This window comes from Corvus kubaryi, unplaced genomic scaffold (genome assembly GCF_017639235.1).
Source record: "Corvus kubaryi isolate FWS band 111438036 unplaced genomic scaffold, C.kubaryi_AGA036_p1.0 37266, whole genome shotgun sequence".
Classification (NCBI taxonomy): domain Eukaryota; kingdom Metazoa; phylum Chordata; class Aves; order Passeriformes; family Corvidae; genus Corvus; species Corvus kubaryi.
In genome coordinates, this window is record NW_024581081.1 from 9,536,981 (window position 1) to 9,557,845 (window position 20,865).

Consider the following 20,865-nt stretch of genomic DNA (forward strand, 5'->3'; position numbering starts at 1 on the left):
TCATTGATTGTATTTTACAGTAACAAAAGACCATGACATATTTACCTTTTTGTCGTGAATAAAAGAGTGCTTTCGCCTGGGTTTCCACTAATATGACAAATAGAAGTTTTAGGGAAGGAAATATAGGAGTTTTTGTATTGTGTCCTAAGGATTTAGTGTTTTGTGAGAGAAAAGGAAGAACCACGGGGTTTTTAGGCTCATCAAATGTCTCAAATGAGATTGAACAGAGGCTTTTCCTCGATGGACAGAGTTCTGAAGTGCTTGATTGATTACTCTGGGTTATAATCTCTGCCTTTAGAGACTCAAAAGGCTGCTGCTTACTTTATAGTTGTGCTGAGTAAACTGATTATTCTCTCTCTCAGGGATTATTGGTCCCATGACTTAGAATGCCTTTGTTGAAGTAAAATTAACTAGAAAAAAGAATCATTTACTTTTCCCATGTTTTTTTCAAACTCCTGCATCATAAACTCCAGCAGCAGTTGGAGAAAATTGAACTGTAAACAATGCAAAGAAGCTGCAACATTGACTTTTTTCTCTTTTCTTTTTTTTCTTTTAAAATAGCATTTAATATTCTTTAGGCTTAGAGACTGATTAGGCTTTACCCCAGAGGTGTCGTGGTTATCTAAAGTAATTCTGATGTTTGCAGGGTTCGTTTCTTGCTTGGAGGTCGCCATGGAGAGTTCAAGTTCCTTCCTCCACCTGGATATGCTCCATGCTTTGAAGCTGTCCTACCAAAAGAGAAGCTGAAAGTGGAGCACAGCCGAGAGTACAAACAAGATCGTAGCTATACAAGAGACCTACTGGGTCCCACTGTCTCTCTATCACAAGCAGCTTTCACTCCAGTTCCTGTAGATACTAGCCAGGTATGGAAATGGAAAGATTGCATGTTCCTTTTTAAACACACACATATTATAGGCCTATGTTACTTTATTTGGTTGAATTTGCACTGTGTCCCAAACTTGATTTTTTCTTGGGTTTGTTGAGAGATCTGGTCTGTATAAAGTTTGTTATGAAAGTTTGGATGGCATGTCAAGCAACTTATTTGTAATAGCTTCTTCCTCTCTTATCTCTTCTCTCTTTAGATTGTTTTGCCTCCCCACCTGGAAAGGATTAGAGAAAAATTAGCAGAGAACATCCATGAACTTTGGGTTATGAATAAGATTGAACTTGGCTGGCAGTATGGACCAGTATGTATCTTCCAACTTAATCTTCTGTTAATTGCATAGTATGATTCAGCACACTGGTTTCAATGTACTAGTGGGACTGCATTTTTCATCATCTCCCCAAAATTAGTAAGATTTTAAACACCTTCCCACCAAAAGCATGTGGAAACCAACAGTGCTTGTGCATTTCTGAAAAAAAATTCTTGTATTAAAGCTATTTGGTGCTGAAGTTTTCAGTCTAACTGTCAGCACAGAAAGCACATAGTGAGTTTTTCACCTCCTATTTGTTCTTGGAGCAAGACGTTCAATTGACTGATGGAGTACGCCAATGAAAACAGTTATGCTTGGTTCTCTTTTCGTGTGCTGACTGATGTTACTCTTTTAGAAGTCCCAAATAAGTATTGCCTATAGGAAATTCCATTAAATTTGATTTTTGCCTTCCTTTTCTCCACTTTTTCAGTCTTGTGCCTGTATTAGGTGCTCTACATAACTATTTTCTTATCTCTTTCCTATTTTCATGGAGTATGAAAAAAAATTTGTTTTAAAGTCAACCAGTAAAAAATTATACAAGCTTGTTATTTGTATCCCAAATGCTGTTTTATGAAGAAAGATTGCTGTGAAGAGTATGTAGAAACATGCAGTAGGTACTAGATATGTGTAAAAACATGTATGTATTCTATTTTTGTTACTAAAAAGATTTTGGTCTTCTGAGGAGTTCAGGTTACAGATTAAGGTAAGTGGGCATAGGTATTGTGTGTATCTTACAGCAGTACTTAAAAATATATGATTAACAGAGAAGACCTCTAGATTTTGTTGTAGTTAATTTCCTCATCACATCAAATGCAAAACCTCAGTTAAATTAGTGTGTCAAAACATTTTAATTGTGGTGTAATCATACCAGCTGTGAAGCAATCTGCAGGAACTCTTAGTGTACCATTATGTATCATCAAGCGTCGAATTGTACAGTTGAACACTATTTAAACTATATATGATAAGTATTGAATTAAGCAGTGATAAAGTTAGTTATGTTCAAAATAAAAATAGGTGTTAAAGCTTTTAAATTACCTAGCTTTCTCTATCTAGCTTTAGTGCATTGTGGTAGAATGTGCTTGCTTTGGGATTGTGACAAAGTATATGCTGATCATTTTCTGGAGGTTGATTTTTTTAATCATACTGGTTCCTCACAAATGATTTTATCAGTTTCACAGAATAAGGGACCCACAAGGATTATCAAGTCCAGCTCCTGCCCCCCACAGCACTATTTCCAAGAGTCACACCCAAACACTTCTTGAGCCCTGTCAGGCTTGGTGCTGTGACCACTTCCCTGGGGAGCCTGTTCCAGTGCCCAACCACCCTTCGGGTGATGAACCTTTTTCTAATATCCAGCCTAAACCTCCCCTGACACAACTTCAGGCCATTCCCTCGGGTCCTGTCACTGGTCACCAGAGAGAAGAGATCAGTGCCTGCCCTTCCCCTCATGAGGAAGCTGAAACTGCAATGAGGCCTCCCCTCAGTCTCCTCCAGGCTGAACAGAACAAGTGACCTCAGCTGCTCCTCATACGGCTTCCCCTTAAGGACCTTCACCATCTTCAGTGCCCTCCTTTGGACATTCTAATAGTTTAATATCTTTCTTACATTGTGGCACCCAAAAACTGCCCCCAGCAGGTGAGGCTGCCCCAGTGCAGAGCAGAGAGGGACAATCCCCTCCCTTGCCTGGCTGGTGATGCTGTGCCTGATGCAGGATACACTTTGCCCTCCTGGCTGCCAGGGCACTGCTGCTTCATGTTCAGCTTGCCATCAACCAGGATACCCAGGTCCCTTTCCATGGCACTGCTTTGTAGCATCTCATTCCCAGGTCTGTCTGCACATCCAGAGTTGCGCCATCCCAGGTGCAGAATCTGGCACTTTCCCTTGTTAAACTTCACATGGTTGGTGATTTCCCAGGCCTGTAACTTGTTGAGGTCTCTCTGCAGGGCCTCCCTGCCCTCCAGGGAGTCAACAGCTCCTCCCATTTTTGTATCATCTGCATTTAAGCCAGTTCTAGTTATCTGAATTCCTGCACTGCATCTACTGAGTTCTGAGAGAAGGCATGGCACAGAAATTAGCTTGTTCATACACATGCAAGTCCTCTAATATTAGATTTTGTCTTTTTAGTTCAGAGCAAGATGCATTATATGTAGTACCTAGTGGTGTTTTTTCACCAAGTCTAAAAGTTTAAAGGCAAATAGAATCTTTAAATGACCCTCCAAATTATTTAAAAAATCTGCTGTATCATTTTATATTCCTCCTACATATCTGCGTCATCAGATCTGTATGTAATACCACCAAAGTGATACCTGCTATTGCATATCATATTACTACTGCATTCTATGCATGTAATGAAGTAAAATAGCAAGCTAATGTAGAAAAATCATGGACTTTGTTAATTGGCTTGATTTTAAGTCTGAATACATGTTCTATTGAAATCAGGAGATGTATCTGCATATTGTTGTTTCTGTTCAGTGTCATTGCACATTTAAAACCAGCCACAAAAGTTAAGAATTGATGGGTGTCATGAGTTCTGCCACTGATATAATGTGTTTGCAAGGCAGTAGATTTTTATTTTGTACTCAGAAAAAAAAAAGAAACGGGAAGGTAACCCACCAAATATTTTGACTATATAATAGAATTATTATACATTGTAGTTGTAGAACAGAAATAGTGTCACTATAGTAAATTAATATTGGAATTCTGAGGAAAGTACCTGACGTCCAAGACTTAAATTATCTGTACACAGATTTAAACTCAGAGACTATACTCAATTTTTTTTAATACAGATTACCATAGATCTTAGGAATCTGTAAATAAACGTTTCAGTGCTGCTAAAAGATAATTTTCATTTTATATTCTATTATTTTTCTAAGTAGTTTGACAGTTGAATTGCCTGTATTGTCTGTCCAAAGAATATTAATCCCATCAAATCAAGATAAATACCCCCTAGAGACTGTAAAGATTTTTCAATCCAAAACATAAACAAATGACTGCTGTTCAATCTGAGAATTATGTGCTGGGATCAAAATGCAAAAACTATGTTACTCAGAAATGTTATAGAGAAATGTGTTTGTTTTTCATGAGATTAAATAAATTAGGTTAAGTAGTGTAACGATCAATTTTGAAAAATTGTAACAGTTAGGTTTCTTAACTTCAACTGTTAAAATTCAGTTTTCCAGCAGAATTATCTGATTGATCAAAAATCAATAATGTTATTTTTCAATAACTTCCACTTTTCAGCTTTAAAGGTTAATATAAATGGTGAACTATGCTCCATCAAAGATTGACACAAAAATGTTATAATACATGGTTAAAAAATTTGTCTTAGCTGAGCAGATGTTAACAATTGCACTGGGGTCTTTTAGGTAATATTTTCAAACTAATGTATTTTATCAAGCCTTTGTAGGTGTTGTTGGCTGAACTCTAGCACAAGATGTTGAGAGCTGTAGAGTGCTTGATTATCCCAGCCTCCAAGGTTGACTTTCTTGGTTATGGCCAAGTATTAGACTAAAACTGTGTAGAAACAGAGAGGGTTAAAAATGGTTTTGATCAAATTTTTAAGTTCCTAAATGTAGGATTTTGTAAATTATAGTTGGTACTGCTCTCCTATCACTACAGTAAAAGTAAATTCCACTCATATGTGACCTCCGAACAGTCACATTCTGCTTCTGTGGTACTGGAAATAACAGAAACAAACATTTTCTGAAGTAAGAGATGGGGAAGATTTTTCTTTTATATTGTTATTTTCACTGGGTAAGGATTTCAGTACTATGTATATCAATGTATTTATACAAACTGGATGTAGAATTTTTCAAATATGGTGCTGAAGATGAGATGGTACTTTGTGGCTGTATGTTAAAACATAGATTGCACTGTTTTTGAACTTTGCATATTTCCTGTGAACATCTGTATAGCAGCATGTACAAATTAGCATTTATTCCACTTGAGATATGCAAATCTGAAGTTTATTTGAAAATGCAAATTCTGCATTGCTTGAACACAATGACAATGCTCTGAGTATACAGAATACTTTCTGTTTTGAAGTATTGTCCAGTTTGAGTAACTCTGACAGGATCAGCTTTTTGATTGGACTGGTTTTAAATTTCATTCAGTTTTTAAGGCAATGCTTATTTCTTTACTGTTAAGCTTATTTCTTTACTGTTTTTTCAGGTTAGAGATGACAACAAAAGGCAACACCCATGCTTAGTGGAGTTCTCGAAATTGCCGGAGCAGGAAAGAAATTATAACTTGCAAATGTCACTTGAAACACTGAAGTAAGTTGCTAGAACTTTTGAAGTTTATAATTAGAGTTTCTTAAGGAGATGCAATTTCCAGAATTATAAATTGACATGCGAATTAAAATTTGATGTGTAGGTGAGGGTAATATGCAAATGAGGGCGTGAGATACATTAATGAATTATGTATTTGGCACTGAAAAATGACTTTGATAGTCTTTTTAGAATTATTGTGGTAATACTGATTGTGAAATGACAATTCAGACAGTTTTCATCTAGGAGGAAAATACTAGATCCAAGCTTTGAAAAAAAAAATCTTTACTTCTTATTTGGTTTAATTCAATTTTGTTTAATTATTTTTAATTTTCTTTATTGATAAAACACACTTTGATGCTCAATAGATATTTATTTTTTGCACATGACTAAATTAAGAACTTTGCTTCAGGAGCCCTTGCTGCTATTTCTGTGTTGTCTGTGCATGTTGCCACAGAACAAACAGTAGGAGGCATTCCCTCCTTTTGTGGAAGGAAGCTCTCCAGTTGGAATGCTAGAAAATTTCATTGGGACGTTAAAGGGTTTGTTGAAATAATCTAGTTTTCTGGTTCACAAAGATACAATTTCTCACCTCAGCTTTGTCAAATCAGGGAGGTGTGAGTTCTTGCTTTGCTGTGAATTAATTAAAAAATCTGTTACTGTAAGTAATTTCTTCCATATGTAACATTGCATGTAGCCACCATGTAAAAATATTTCTCAAACTGATAAATGCTCGATGGTAGATGTGGTTCTTCAGTCACCCATATCTGAAATCTATTCTTTCTTTTTTTTTTCTTGTTAGAATACAGTTGCTTTTTCCTATTCAGGGAGTTGAAAAAGGATGAATGTCCACACGTGATATTACCTTTCTGGAAATATTTAATTATTAAAATATTTGCCGTGTAAACTGATAGTGCAATATAGTGTTTACACTCACAATAAAAGGACTTGATGTCCTCATAGTAGAAAGGTATGCAGAACACTTCTTCAAGAACTTCTTGCAGATTTCTTTTCAGGCCAGCTTCTCTGCACTATTTACTGATCTACTGTTCCCACAGTAAATAAACTACTCAGTGAAAAACATATTTATGACCATAAGTGCTAAGCAGTTTCTGGAGGGATATTTTGCCGTTATTTAGAGGTAAAGCATTCAGAGAGAAATTGAACTGGAAGCAAGAAAGTAAGTTCAGATTTTCTACGGGTAGACATTAGAATTACAAGGAAAGTTTTTGAGCATTTCCTGTTAGCAGAGCAATGTGCTAGGGATTCAGAATACATTCTTCCTTTCTATTTTATGAAAGTACAAAAGATGATGTCATTAACATTCACTACAGTTGGATCTTTTCCTAGAAAACTCTATATAATATGGCTCAGGCTGCAGAAAAATCATGCTCTCTTAATTAAATGCACACTGCTAATGTTTCACTAAGTATTGAAAAAATTAAATCCTTGCATGATTTCTGGTTCAGGATTCAGTGCTTTTCTAATCTAACCCTGTCAAAACAAACAAAAAAAGCTTTCGTTTTATAAACCTACAAGTTATGGATTGCTCTTTTTTTAGTAATTTTTTGCTTACTCTAGAAAGAGTCTTTCCATTTAATGGATAGTGTCCAAAATATAAAGCATTCAGTTTTTCTGTGTTTTTTAAAATTTGTATGCTTACTGAACTAATCATCTTTACTTTCTTATATTAGTTGTTTTCTGAAAAATGAAGTTCTAATTTTGTAGTATCGAGTTGTATTTATCATGTAGACATCTGTTGCACAGGGACTAGGAGAGTCTTGCTCAGTTTGTTTCTACAAGCTTGAAAATGTGAAAAAATTAGTGCACTAATCACTTCTAGGTGATCGATAGGTGACAACTTGAATTGTAAGCTATCTTGACTATTTCTGTACTAGATGTGTCTAATCTACTAGCTGTCAACCTTGATGGGAAAAAAAAGGGAAAGAAAATGTTATTTAAAAACTCCTAATAATTTTCTTTATAATTTACCTCAAACTGCATACTTGAAATAGTTGCAAGACATCGAGAATAATGCTGACTGTAATTGTGTTTTCCTTGGTGGTTTGTTGTCAGTCTTGCTGCCAGATGAGAGAGTTAGAAACCAAGGAAGATTCATATTATCTGATACACCATTTCTTTTCCATATATTGGATCTGTGTATATTTTTCTGTACAACTGAATACTTTTATGAACTATAAAAATTACATACTGTATGAAATGTCAAGATGCAGGAATGAGTTGCCTCTGAAAATGTCATGGGATTAAAATATGCTTATTTATACTGTTTCTGCACATTCTTATATTTTATAGTCTGGTCTTGTATTTTTTTTGTTGTTGTTCTTGCTTATTATTTTGTGACTAACTTTCCCATTTCTATGTATTTACTCAGTCTTGTGTGATAATTACTTGTATCATTGTGATGATGAGAGTTGCATTCAGGCACTTTTATTTTTCTTGCTTAGGTTTGAAGTGCATTAATGGTCTTTCAGATTCTGCCAGTACAGTCGACAGACTGTACATTTTATCCTCCTGTGGCACTCTTATTTGAATTTGTTTTGTTTGGGTAGAGATAATTCCTAGTTTACATTACAAGAAAATTAGGGTTACCAGAAGTTAGCATTTCATGATTAGATATGATCTCCTACTTATGCTGGTGATAGCTGCATAGGAATCACGTACTATTTATGCCAGTTGAAATTTAGCTGCATGGAGTATTCTTAGCAGATAGTGTGTTTTGCAGGAAGGGGCCACTGGATATTAGTTTCCTCATTTCTGATTTTACTGTCTAATTTTAATTCAGGGTTCACAGTCTGTAACAGTGGGACTTACTTCCTGTAGCTAGCACTAAAAATATGCTGTAAGAATGTCCTTGAAACAGACAATTCATCTGCCTAGGGAAATAATGTTACAAGGGTATTTATGCTCTTTTTCTTTTTCTCCAGTCAGTTCAAGAACAGTAAATATAGTTAAAGCAAGACTAGAAAATATTGTTTTAGCTAGTGGCAAGAACAAATAAAAACCTTGTTTGACACCTTTCTTCCACTTCAGGAAAATTTGGAATGGAGTCCAAGGTATTTACACCTGTGATTTCTTCTGTTACCAGTTTCTATCAAAAATATGGTTATCATCCTCAGGTTTTGAGGAAATTCTTATCAGACTCCAAAGTTAAGTCTCTGACTTTTGTCTAGGATTTCTATTGATTTCAGTGTAAATATTTTAGTAATGCACCTAGACTAAAGAAAGACTTTATAAGCCAACATTGAATATAAATGCAGAAACAAATAATTAGTAACTTACAGATCAAATCCTGTAGACAAATGAGCCTTAAAATTTATGCTGCTGAACAGTGTGACTATAAGGAAGGGAAGAAGTCTGAAGTAATCAAAAAATTAGTTAATACTGTTGAACCTGTTTTAAGGTTATATAAATATTTGTTTTCTGAAATGAGCTGCATTTTGCAGAGTCAGGCCACAATGGGCTGGTTCAGTGGCTCTGTGGTATAAGCCTTGTGGTAGATACATGACACACTGTCTAGCTTGAATAAGATGGCAGTTTTGCCCTAGTGCTTATCATGTACTGTGCTGTCAGTTCTCTCTTCAGTAGTGTGTCCTAAAAAGATGCAGATCCAACTGAAATCTCTAAATAATAGCTTCCTCAGAAAGAAGACACATTCTGCGAATAAGTGATATTTTTTGCTTTTTTTCTTTTTATCACCTGTGATATAATTAACAAAACATTAAAAGATGTGGATATGAAGCAGTATGAATGAGTATGTCAGTTATATGAATAAGTATATAAAGCAGAAAAAATATTTCACGGGCAGAGAATCTTCAAACTGATACCTCATAGATGAAATATACTGTATGACAGTTCCATTTTGAAGTACCTTACTCATATTTTTACTAAAAATTTTAGGAACATCTTGTGGCATTTTCTTAGCTCTATCAGAAAGCTTATTACATGTATAAAAAGGCTGGTGTTGATCTTTCCATACTATATTGTGGTAATTTCCAAAGGTCTCATTTGTTTTATAGTGCTGTTTGTAGGCACTACAGTATGCCTTTAAACAGTAGGAATGCTAAATGTAGAAACACTGTCAGTAATTAATCTCTGATTTCTGTGCCCTAGAACCCTGCTGGCATTAGGCTGCCATGTTGGAATTGCTGATGAATGTGCTGAAGAAAAAGTGAAAAAAATGAAACTTCCAAAGAAGTAAGTTGAAATTGTTAAGCAGCGTAAATTAAGAGCCTAACTCTATTTTAACAATTCCATATTTACACTGCTAGTTTTATTAGTTCTTGGGCATGCACATACATGCATGAATTCTCAGGAATTTTCAGAAATATTCGCATACCTTCGTTCATGGTTTATCTTCCAGATATTTGTCACCTGATGTATAGACAAATTTTAGGTTTTTTCTGTCCTTCATTGGAATGTGTGACATTCACTGTTACATGTTTCTTTTATATATGGTGTGTACCAAAGAGACTTTGTAAAGAATTTTTACAGAAAATTTGTCAATGTATTTTACTGTGCTGCAGATATTTAAAGGCGACCCTTTTGAAAGTTCTCAAATGGCCATGACTTGAGGTGTAGAGAACTGGTACAATCACCTGACTTTTTTTCCAAGAGATCTGTTGGCAGCAGCATTGGTAAGACAGGGCTTAGCCTGGTATGGTGTAGTGGCCTCTGCTACCACAGCTCTGAAACCAGCTGTCATGGCCCAGCCAAGTTGTCCTGGCTTCTTAGCACCAGTGCACTCCACCACAGTATGGGAATGAAGAATTTGGGAATTTGAACACAGTTGAGATAATAGAACTATGGTTTCATATGCCTAAATGACAGCCTTACTGCCCAACTTACCCCTGAGCCCATGGGATGAAGGGGGATTATATAATACGTAAAAAATTGGAAAAGTAAAGGTCACAGTTTTACTAGGAGAGAACTTCTGTATGGTCTGTTATTCCTAAATTTAAGTTAATAATTTAGTTTCCTTGGTTATGACTCAGAGCAATGGTAAGTCCTGTTGCTGAGTTCCTGCCACCAGTAGCACCTCATTGCTCTTTGCAGGAATGTGCTCTGTGCAGAAATAGCTGTTCCTCTGGTATTGCATATCTCCATTACTCACAGCAATCCTTCACTGACCCATACCTTTGTATTACATGCGGTCCCCGAGGCCAGTGTAATAACCTTCAGCACATGTGTAACTAAAGCATGCCTTCTTTCTTCCTTTTGTGAGCCAAAGTTTTTTGCCTCATTCTGGCAAGATTCCTGCAGTCTTCTAGGTAAGACTACTACTAGAAGATATCTTTAAGAACCTGGACCCTCAAGCCTTTGATATCCACCACTGCACAGATTTGCATACCATTGATATTACAATTTCAGAATCCCTCATGTGGTGGCTTTGCCAGAATGAATGGAAATAAAAGCAAGGTATTAATTTAAGTTCCCCCCCAAACTGCTCTTCAGTTTTGGTATCCCAAAATAACTGTATATCTCTCAAAGAAGAAATATCTAGGGCCTTCTGTATTTTCATTCTGAATTTCCTGGGCAGAAATATATGTGCATTTGCAAGATTGTTCAAGTGAATCAAATTTCCTGCTTTTGAAAAACTGCAGCTAAATCTCAAGTGTGAAGAAATCATGCTTCCTAATATAAGAAGACCAATAATGTTGAGTGTTTTTAATGTCATTAGCAGTCGTAACTGTAGAAACCTGAAGTCATACCATACATACAAAGTCAGGATTTTGATATCTCACATGTAATAGATTGAAAAAACTAGCAAAAAGGAAAGAAAAACATTGTGGCAATATTCTTAAAAGCTCATGCAGGGGAGCGTGACAGGAAAGAGCACAGTAATTGCCAACCTGACAAGTGTGCTAATTTCATATGTTTCACTGTTTGCATTACTGTCTTCTTTTACTCATCTCATTGAAGTGACTTCACAGATACCTGAGGAGAGGTAACTGTGAGGGCAGTTAACTCCTGTGTGGGCCTTGCTGTAATAGAAACCTGCAGATTGGGAACTATGTGGATGGCTGATTTTGGAATGATGTTCTTGAATTGTTGTTTTCAAACTTAAGCTTTTTCTTTTTACTGTGGTAATTTTGAAGGAAGATCCAACTTCTTATTTATAGATGGTAACCCCCTTAAATACCTGGTTGTTTTAAATTATTGTTTTCAACAAATAATTTGTTTAAATGTGTTTTAAAATGGCTGTCACAGAACAGAATTAATTTAGATTTGTAAACTATTTGAATATTTTAGAATATAAATGGAGATAAATACTGTTTAATTTTATGGGTTTCTCTCTGTCCGTACAAATGAAGAAAATTACCAAATTGTTTAGAAAATAATTGAGCAATTATTTAAACTAGCCATTCTTTATACACTTCAGGGTGTATAATTTCAATGAGAGAATGTTGTTTATTTTCACAGACTCCTTTTGTTTCACCCAAAATAGTGCTTTGTATGCTGGAGGAGAAATAGAATTGTAGAATCATTTTGGTTGGAAAAGACCTTTAATATCATGAGGTCCATACTCAGAGATATTTAGGGTACGTCCATCCACAAGGTCCAGCCTGTTTTTTCCTGGGACAACAGGAAAGCCTGAGATCTGGTACCAGGAGAGCCTCTGCTCCCCCTGCAGCCCCGGACCTGCTGTCTGCAGGCTTTTTTTCACACTTTTTTCCCCCTTTCACTCCTCTCTGCCAGTGAAGCTCTTCACCTTTTCTTAAAAACATTTTTCCAGAGGCACCTCCAGCATGGCTGAGGGACTTGGCTTTGGCCAGCAATGGGTGCCTTTTGGGGCCAGCCAGAACCAACTGTGTCAGGTCATGGAGGCTGCCCCTTGGGCACAGACACCCTGTACAGCCCCTGTTTGTCTTCCCCCACAGTCTTCTCTTCCTGCTCCTCTTTCCTTGTATGTTCCCTCATCAGCTGATGTAAGGGGGGACTGTGTCCACCACCATGGTGGTGCCACATAGTGCTGTAAGTTTTCATTGTAGATTTAGTAAGTCCTGTTGTGCTGCATCCATGACCATATGCTTTACATCCTTTTTTTGAAGATTTGCTTGTAAGTAAATTAGGAGATTTCTGTAATTAATTGGAAGGGAACAACTTTATAAAAGTAGCATTTCTAGGAGTGCTAAAAAAATTGAGGAAGCTGCCTTTCTATTCTGAAGTCATGCTTAAATTTTAAATGTTTGCTCCTATGATTTGAAGGATAATTAAGGTATGAATTATTATGAAGAAAAACTTTTAAGGTGGATTTCATAACTGTTCTTGAGCAGGCCATTTGACCTGCTCTGTCTCAGCATCCCTTTATGTAACAGGAAGAATAGATTTTCTCATTTCAGTGGGAAGTAGATAGAATTTAATAAGTATTGCCATCTGCTCAGAGATAGCAATAATATTGTTGATATAAGCATTTAGATAAACAACAGCTTAATCTACTACTTTGAATATGTGGCATTATTGAAATACTTTAAAAACATTTTTAGTTTAGACCATTTTGACCCTGGTCATTTCATTACCAGTTAATTCATCCCATCAAGATGCAATTAGCTTGAAAGAGAATCAAAAAGAAATCAGTACTCAAATGTACATTATTACTCTTTATGTTCAAAGGCAGATATCACATTTATATAGGTATATTGCATAGATGTTATTTCTTTCTTTTGTGGTTTCTATTAATCTTTTTTTCTTGCTGAAAAAGTAACTGCAAGTTCTGTTTTTCTCAACAGCTATCAGTTGTTGAGTGGATATAAGCCAGCACCCATGGATCTGAGTTTTATCAAACTGACCCCCTCTCAAGAAGCTATGGTGGATAAACTAGCAGAGAATGCCCACAATGTGTGGGCAAGGGACCGTATAAGGCAAGGCTGGACATACGGCATCCAGCAGGTAAGTGCTGACTTCAGACACTTAAATTTTATCTATTGAGATATTTCACAGCTAAATGGAAATAATGGTGATACACAGCTAATGAATGCAAGTTTTTCAGTCAAAGAAAACAAAAATACATAATTAAAGCAATCCTGCTAAACAGCAGTATGAGACTCTTCTACAAGCAGTATTAAAAAGCTTGGTGGTATATTCTTGTATGCTGTCTAGATCTCAGGGTGAGAAAATTGCGTGCAGGATGCTAATGTGCTCCAGTATTTTAGGAAATGTAAATACTGACTTTCACTAGGGGAATCATTTAAATGTTTGCAGTTCTGGGAATTGAATAATTTTGTTTATCCAGGTAAATCAGAATGTAAACTTCTAGTAATAACTTTGCTAATATGTTATAATTCTGGCAGAAGCCGTGTTTAACTGGGTATAGTTAAGTCAGTCTCAAAGTTCCAGTCCTACTTTAGTTGTTTCAGTGAATAGGAATATTATTTGGTGGTTATCACAATGTGCTACAAAGGAGGGAAGTAAGAATAAGGCAGGGTGGATTATTAAAAGCAAAACTCAGGTTCTTTGGTTTCTTTAAAAAAAAAACCCAAACAAGTCAATTTGATAAATCATGAGCCTTATTTAGTATTTTTGAAGACAGCTTCTAGATCAGTTTTCCCCTTAAGATTTTCTGTTCTTTTTGTGTTTGGTTATGAATTTTATATACAGAAAGGTCTCTTCATTTGCATTAATAAATATGTAGTAGCATTTCACAGTGAAATTTTAGGACAATTCACCCCATGAGGAATAAAAAGAGTTTTCATGGTTTTGTGCTGAGCATAAAAGATCAGTATCTTTGCAAAAATGAGAAACAGCTGTTTTTCAGGTACATACCCTTTTCTTCCTACACAGAGCGGTTTAGTTTTTGACAAAAATTTGAGTTATACATTTCAGTGCCACACATGTCAAATTCTAAGGACCAAAATTCATTCTACTTGCAAAACTTCTGTATAAAATAATAAAATAATCTAGTTTTATACATATTAAGCACTTAACATCATCAGATACAGATATGCGTACGTGACAAAATATATCCTGCATATCTGCATTTCAGCGTTGTTCATTATAGAATCGTCCTGTGAAGCTGTCACTGTGTTACTTTGCAAGCTATTTTGGAAATCTATGTTCTGTATTTGGCTCTAGACAGAGAATGAGTCAATTCTTCTCTTTGCAGACTGGAATATAAGTAATATTCCCTACTAGGAAAACACTGAAGATAATTCAGTGTTTGTGCAAGTCCCCTGCTTACCCCAGGATTAAATTTTCCCATAATACTGTACCTTTAAGTAAGAGAAGGTAGCCCTTTGAAGTGCTGTTAACATTTCTGATGGAATATGAATTATGAGAAGTGTTGGAAGTGATGATTTTCTGTTTTCAGATAGGGGGAGGGGATTAATTTGTTTTGAACTCACTATTTCAATCCTGTGTTTATGGAGGCAGTGCACAATTCGTTTCTAGAATGAAAAACTGTATGCTCAAAAGAAATATTTCTGATATATTAAAGAATGCACTCAATAATTTATATCATGTCTCCCATATTTTTTATTCTTCCACAAGGCAGTAATTTTCAATACAGGACCTTGCCAACTGGGAGTTTTGAAATGAATGGAAGTTGGGAAATAGTTACAACTTTGATAGGAACTTGACATAGTCCAAAATTAAATTTAGTTTTGCAACAGAATTTATTGGTTAAGATGAAGTTAAGAAGTTTCTGGAATCAAATGCATCTCTTAGCTAATTACATTTCTTAGTAGCATTGGGAAAATTTAATCCCGTGACTCATATGTAGTGAATAAGGTTTCTTAGATCTTGAAGACAGTTTAACCTATCCTTTGTATCTCTGTCTTCGAAAAAACCCACGAATAATTTTGCCTTATTTATTGGAGTGAATTTGCAGCTAAATTGCATGTTTTCTGAATTAGTGAGGTACTAAGTTGGAAGGTCAGTTAAATGATGATGTCAAAGACTTTCCCAGTGTTACTGATTTGAGAATGGTATGTAAAAGATGTAATGGGAGTGGGTGACAATGAAAAAAATTTCTCCTTTACATCCCCACAATATTTTTATTATACATTGTCTTTATGTATGTTTTGGTGTGCCTGTTGATATAGAAGGTTCTGCATTTGAAGAGGTATGATGTGATAGTCATAAATCATTAGTCTTATTATGCTTCCCAAAAGGCAGTGGAGTTGCTCCAGGCCACAACCTGGGTTTAAAAAAAAACAACCCAATCCCTGCCAAAAAATTAATCAGAAGAATCTTGTACGGGATATAACCTAAAAGTAAACACTTCAGCTTAATGTCAGAAGAATCATGAAGTCTGTCTTATGTTCTCAGTGCTGTGCCTAGGCAAAGAGACGAAACTTACTGTTGAACCTAAAATATTGTGGCCCTGTGAGGAGACATTTTTGAGTCTAACAGGGAGAGAGCAGAGGGGGGAAAAAAGAGGATTCATCTACTCACTGAACAGCTCTCTGTATTTTATCTACTGACTCCTAAAACGATTTCCTGAGGGGAAACTCTTGGGACACTTGGCCTTGGAACTCTGGCATTCCCTAGGCTCCCTTCCTAATAAATGTCCTGCTCACTGGATGACAAAGGTCAACATGAAAATGAAATCTGTGCTCACTTTTTAAAATGTATAGTTTGGTGTGAGAAATCTCATGGAAAAGAGCTTTATTTCCAAACCCCTTAGTCTTATTATACTGAACGGTGCATTACCCATTTTTCAAGAGTTTTTTAAAAATTGACTTCATAACCTCAAAGGTGTCTGACTGGACAAATAGGATTTAGGTATTTTAATCTGTTCTGATGGCTACAGACAAGATTTTGTATAAAAAAGGTTACTGGAATGGTTGCCCCTAGTTAAATTTTCAGAAATTTTTTAAGTAATTGGTGTGAATCAAGCTCTGATTTTGACTACCAGGTTGTGCTTAGACAAATGCTTCTGCTCTAAATCTTGACTGAGCTTACATATATCTGATAAATATATAACTGTTCTTCCTTATCAAGACAAAGACAGTTATGGGCATGCAGAGAAGAGCCTGGAAAATGTAAAACTAAAAATCTTAAGTGCCTATTAAACTGATCACATTTGGAGTTGGAAATCCACTTAATTGGGGTTTTGCAGTACTGAGTGCTTATGCTTTAAACATCCAAGTATTTTTTTTGTGTCTGCTTCATTCAAACTGACTAAAGACTTTTGTGTGCTGAGTTGTGCACTGTTGTTGAGAATGTAGTGCAGTGGTGCAGTGAACAGTGTCATAGTTATACTTTCAACAGAGAATGATTGTTAAAGGTAAACAAGAGCTCAGAAATATTCATGACCTTCAGGAAGCAGATTTACAAGATCAACAGTGTACTTTATTCCCTTATTCTTGGCAGGTGAGTTACTGCAGTCTCATAGATAGTTAAATAGGTAGAAGATGCCCTTTCCCAACAATAATACATCCTGCAGAAGCTGCCATGCTTCGGATGTTGATGTTGATTTGCTCTTAATTCCATAATCTTTCTCTTTTCAAATAATTATTTTTTTTTCTTCTGCAGAAAAAACCAACAGCTGAGTTTCAGGATAGCTTACAATGTACAGATAACACATACAATTTATTAAAATCCATAAGAAGAGAGCAGAATAGCAAGGTGCTCTTTCCTGGGTGCAGTGCAGAGAAGCTTCTAATTTAGCTGACATACATATCACATGGCAAGCTGCTAGCTCTAGCTGTTGTCCACACTCTCACATGCTTCTGCTTGCCTCCAGTGGATTTATTTCATGGGCTACATTTTGTCATCCCATCATATTGCTGTGAAATGTTACAGTACTGGAACAAAGTGACATGATGTTATGCTGTATAATACTATAAACAGATCTTGCAGAGCTATAAAATACTTTCCTAAGGGAAAGAAGCTTACAGATGTTTGAAAGTAGATGAACTAATCACTGGGAAATATGTTATGAACAGCAGTCATGCTGTGGCTGTAGGATGGATTAAATAATCTAGTAGGTCTGTTCTGTATGAGAGCCTCATCATTTTTGGATTATATAAAATGAAAAAATTAAAGGGATACTGTCAAGTAGTTCATGTATAAACCATTTCTTTCTTTAAAAACTTCTGGGGGAAATGCCTTCCAACTTCCAGATTTTTTTCTTCTTCTTCTAAATCCACCACTGCTTTTCAGGCTTTTTTCTTAACAAGATATAGCAAGCTATATTTTGTGCATGACTATATACAGTATTTTTGTTCTGCTGCTGCAGAGCCAGCTAGGAGAGGGAGTACAAGTTAGCTAATAAATCCTGTTCCCAGAACTGTCCTGACAACTGTGATCACACTGATCACAAACAAGTAAATATTTTTTAGTAGTACAGACTCACAGTTGCTTATTGCTCGATGAAGGGAGCAGACAGAACAAAACAGGTAGGAAAAATATGTATTTCTGATTAAAAGAACATATTAAGTAGTAAGGTAAGAGAAAAAACAAGAACAAAATCAGTATGAAAATACTTGACAGTGTCCCTTTAAGGGAGAACGTGATTACCTGCAAGTTGGTGGTCTTGGAACTGGGGAAATGGTAAATAAACAAGGACAGATGTAGGAGTTAGATCCAGGCAAAGGAGCAATATAGCCTTGCTGTAAGTGAATTAAAGTAATCATAATTGTGCTATGAGAGAGGGCTTTTTTTTTTACCTTTATGGATGTTGATATTAAGTCCCATCATAATTACATGAGTTTTTTTGTTTGGTTACTTTTAAGGAATTTTTCATAACAAGATGATGGAAAAATAGCACTGAAGTATAAAAGGATGTTATTTGTGACTAAATCTTCACAATCTAATGAAAAATATTCAGAACTCATATAAGTTTATCCATGAACTTAGGGTATTTTTTGGCATATCCATGAACTTAGGTTATTTTTTGACATCCATAGAACTGTGATGTTATGCGTACAGGAGAATCCCAAGATCCATATAAATAAGGAAAAGACAGAAAAGGAGAGAACAGAGTCGAGCTTGGAGATCAGAAAGCAAATTAAAATAATTTAAAGTACATTACCTACCTCCTCCCTCTTCCCGAATGTATGACATCAGGTCTCCCCTCTGATTGTGGAAAGCACAGCCAAAGATTCTTTCAAACTTTGCTTATATGCATTTTCACATATCCAGATAGCTTTGTCAAATGGTATCTTGCTTTTTCTTCATGTTGCATTGTGTTCTGGCTAGAAAAGCTAGCAATCAGAAACCTCATTTATACTGAGAAAAGAAAAAGTATTAAAAATCTCACAGCTTTAACAATTGTTTCTAAAAATTGGCAACCTAAAACTTTCCTCCCACTGTGTGAAAAGCATCTTAAAAAAGATGCTCGCCAGTTCCTGTCCTAGAACAGTTAGTCGGTATTGCCAATTATATGAAATCTTATTTCTCTTTGGCCCAGAAGTGAAAGACATTTTGGTCTTTTTAAGTCAGGATCTTATTTTTTTAGATTTATAGAAAGTAGATGACATCATTATTTGATCAGGAGTCGGTCTTCTCAGGCTGCCTAAGGCTGCAATGCAAGAGAGGCATTGTTCTGGAAAGTCAGGCTGGGTGAAATATGCATGCGTGGGAAAAACCAAGTTGTTGCTTATTTTTTCATTAAATATATATAAAAACAGCATCTTGTCCTTGTAAAAACTACTTATGTTACCACACTTTGACATTTTACATGATTTATACTGATATATTAGTTCCTTCTATTTATAGTCAGGGCACATTCTGCCAGGCATTCCATATGGGTATGGTCCTTAGTGAAGATGGCAGAAGAAGTAATACATATGTTACTAAGATACACATACTTCTAGGGCTAGGACTCAGCTGCTAGTATTCCAGATGAGGAATACAACCTCTGCTTTGGTTGGGTATGTTTGGATTATTAGCATTGCTAATAATGTGAGGACTTTATTGTGCTTTGTGGTTCTAATGCTCTGGACTTTGAAAATTACTTCTTTAGTAAATACCAATTTAGAATTGAATTTTTCCTTTCCCCCTATAAGGTGATTTTTAATTTTCATGGTTTGTGGTTAAACATGAGCTGCTGTGATATGTGTGGAAAAGCTTGCCCTCTGGATAGCGAGGCATGAAAGGAATGATGTAGGTATGAATGATTCTGCTCACAGTGTCCATGCTGCACATGCACATGATGGCTCACTGGTTTTCTGGCAGCACTGCTGGCAAGGTTGCCCTGTAGCATTTGTTGTGAAAATTGCTTGGAAATCTTTCTGATAGTGAGAGATGTGGATCTTGTGTGTCGGTGGAGATATGATAGCAAGAAGAATCAGTTCACAACTGTGGAATTAGGGTTTGCTAGTGGTGTAAAGGGAGCTAAGGAAACAACAGCACATGTGTCTAATGGATGTGTGTGGAAATACCATTGTTTTGTGCTTGTAGTTTAACAGCCTTGGTTAGGAGAACAAAATCATTTCAATATGACACAGGATAGGTATCTGTACAGCTCTAATACTTTAAATTGCAAAATGTGTGTTCCCATTAAATTATCATATTTTTCCTGCACTCATCCTACTGTGTGCTTTAACTTCTCAGTCCTTTCCTATCTTTCTTTTTGATAAGCACTTATTTACATATGTTTGTGGTGACCTTTTGTTCCCTTTAGTCTAGTGGTCTGTGCTGCTCCCGAACTTCTCAGAGCTTTGGGAAGGTCCAGGAGTGCACAGCTTTGCAATACGACAGTTATAGCTCTGAAGACTGCATTATTATTTTCAGATGTCTTTTAGAGGTTTATATGATGCTTTGTTTTTTGTTACTGAATTACTTCTGAAGCACACAACCTTATTACACACACTGCATCTCCTAATAGGTTCTTTTAGAGCTGCTTATAAAATTTGTCTAGGGTTTTCTCTGCTGCTGTAGATGATACGGACATTCCCCATTTCATTCTTACATGAGATCTGTCCATGCAAGTTCCAAGACCAGTTGTAGATCCAGTGCCACAAGATCAGTTATCGACACGTCACAGACTCATTGAATGAAAGAATGCACTTTACATCTGATGTGCGTTTCCTTTGAATTACTTTGCAGCAGTATTCTTCACTTGTCCTGGAAGTTTTAAAAGGCTTGTCGATGTTTTTTGGTGTGAGTGTGATTAAGTAGTTTTTTCTGTAGTTCTTTTTTCTTCCTTTTAAGAGCTATATGCAGTTAGTACCATCATTGACCAATTACTGTCTAATTCATATGCTTTTATACCCTACAAATAAGTGTATGTATGCCCATTCAAATAGTTGTCTATCATTTGCTCTATATAACAGAATTCGTAGTGTACACTGTGAAAAATAATACTGACTTTTCATAGTGAGTGCTCTATCACTGATGTTTAACTTTATTAGTTCCATCCAGGGCACATTCTGCAAGGCATCCCAAATTTTTATGGTTGCAATGTTTTCTTAAGTAAAGTAAATTAAATTCTAAATTAT

General features: G+C 35.9%; 1 protein-coding gene across 2 annotated transcripts in view; it reads left to right on the top strand.

Annotated features, from left to right (window-relative positions):
* The window catches only part of RYR2 (ryanodine receptor 2), a 391,343-nt gene that overhangs the window by 219,414 nt on the left and 151,064 nt on the right, over nucleotides 1-20,865 (top strand). For both annotated transcript variants that reach the window (XM_042025322.1, XM_042025323.1), the window contains 5 exons: nucleotides 647-863; nucleotides 1,083-1,187; nucleotides 5,364-5,467; nucleotides 9,593-9,676; nucleotides 13,210-13,369. In XM_042025322.1, the coding sequence (XP_041881256.1) occupies nucleotides 647-863; nucleotides 1,083-1,187; nucleotides 5,364-5,467; nucleotides 9,593-9,676; nucleotides 13,210-13,369 (670 nt within the window). The remainder of the gene's footprint in view (nucleotides 1-646; nucleotides 864-1,082; nucleotides 1,188-5,363; nucleotides 5,468-9,592; nucleotides 9,677-13,209; nucleotides 13,370-20,865) is intronic.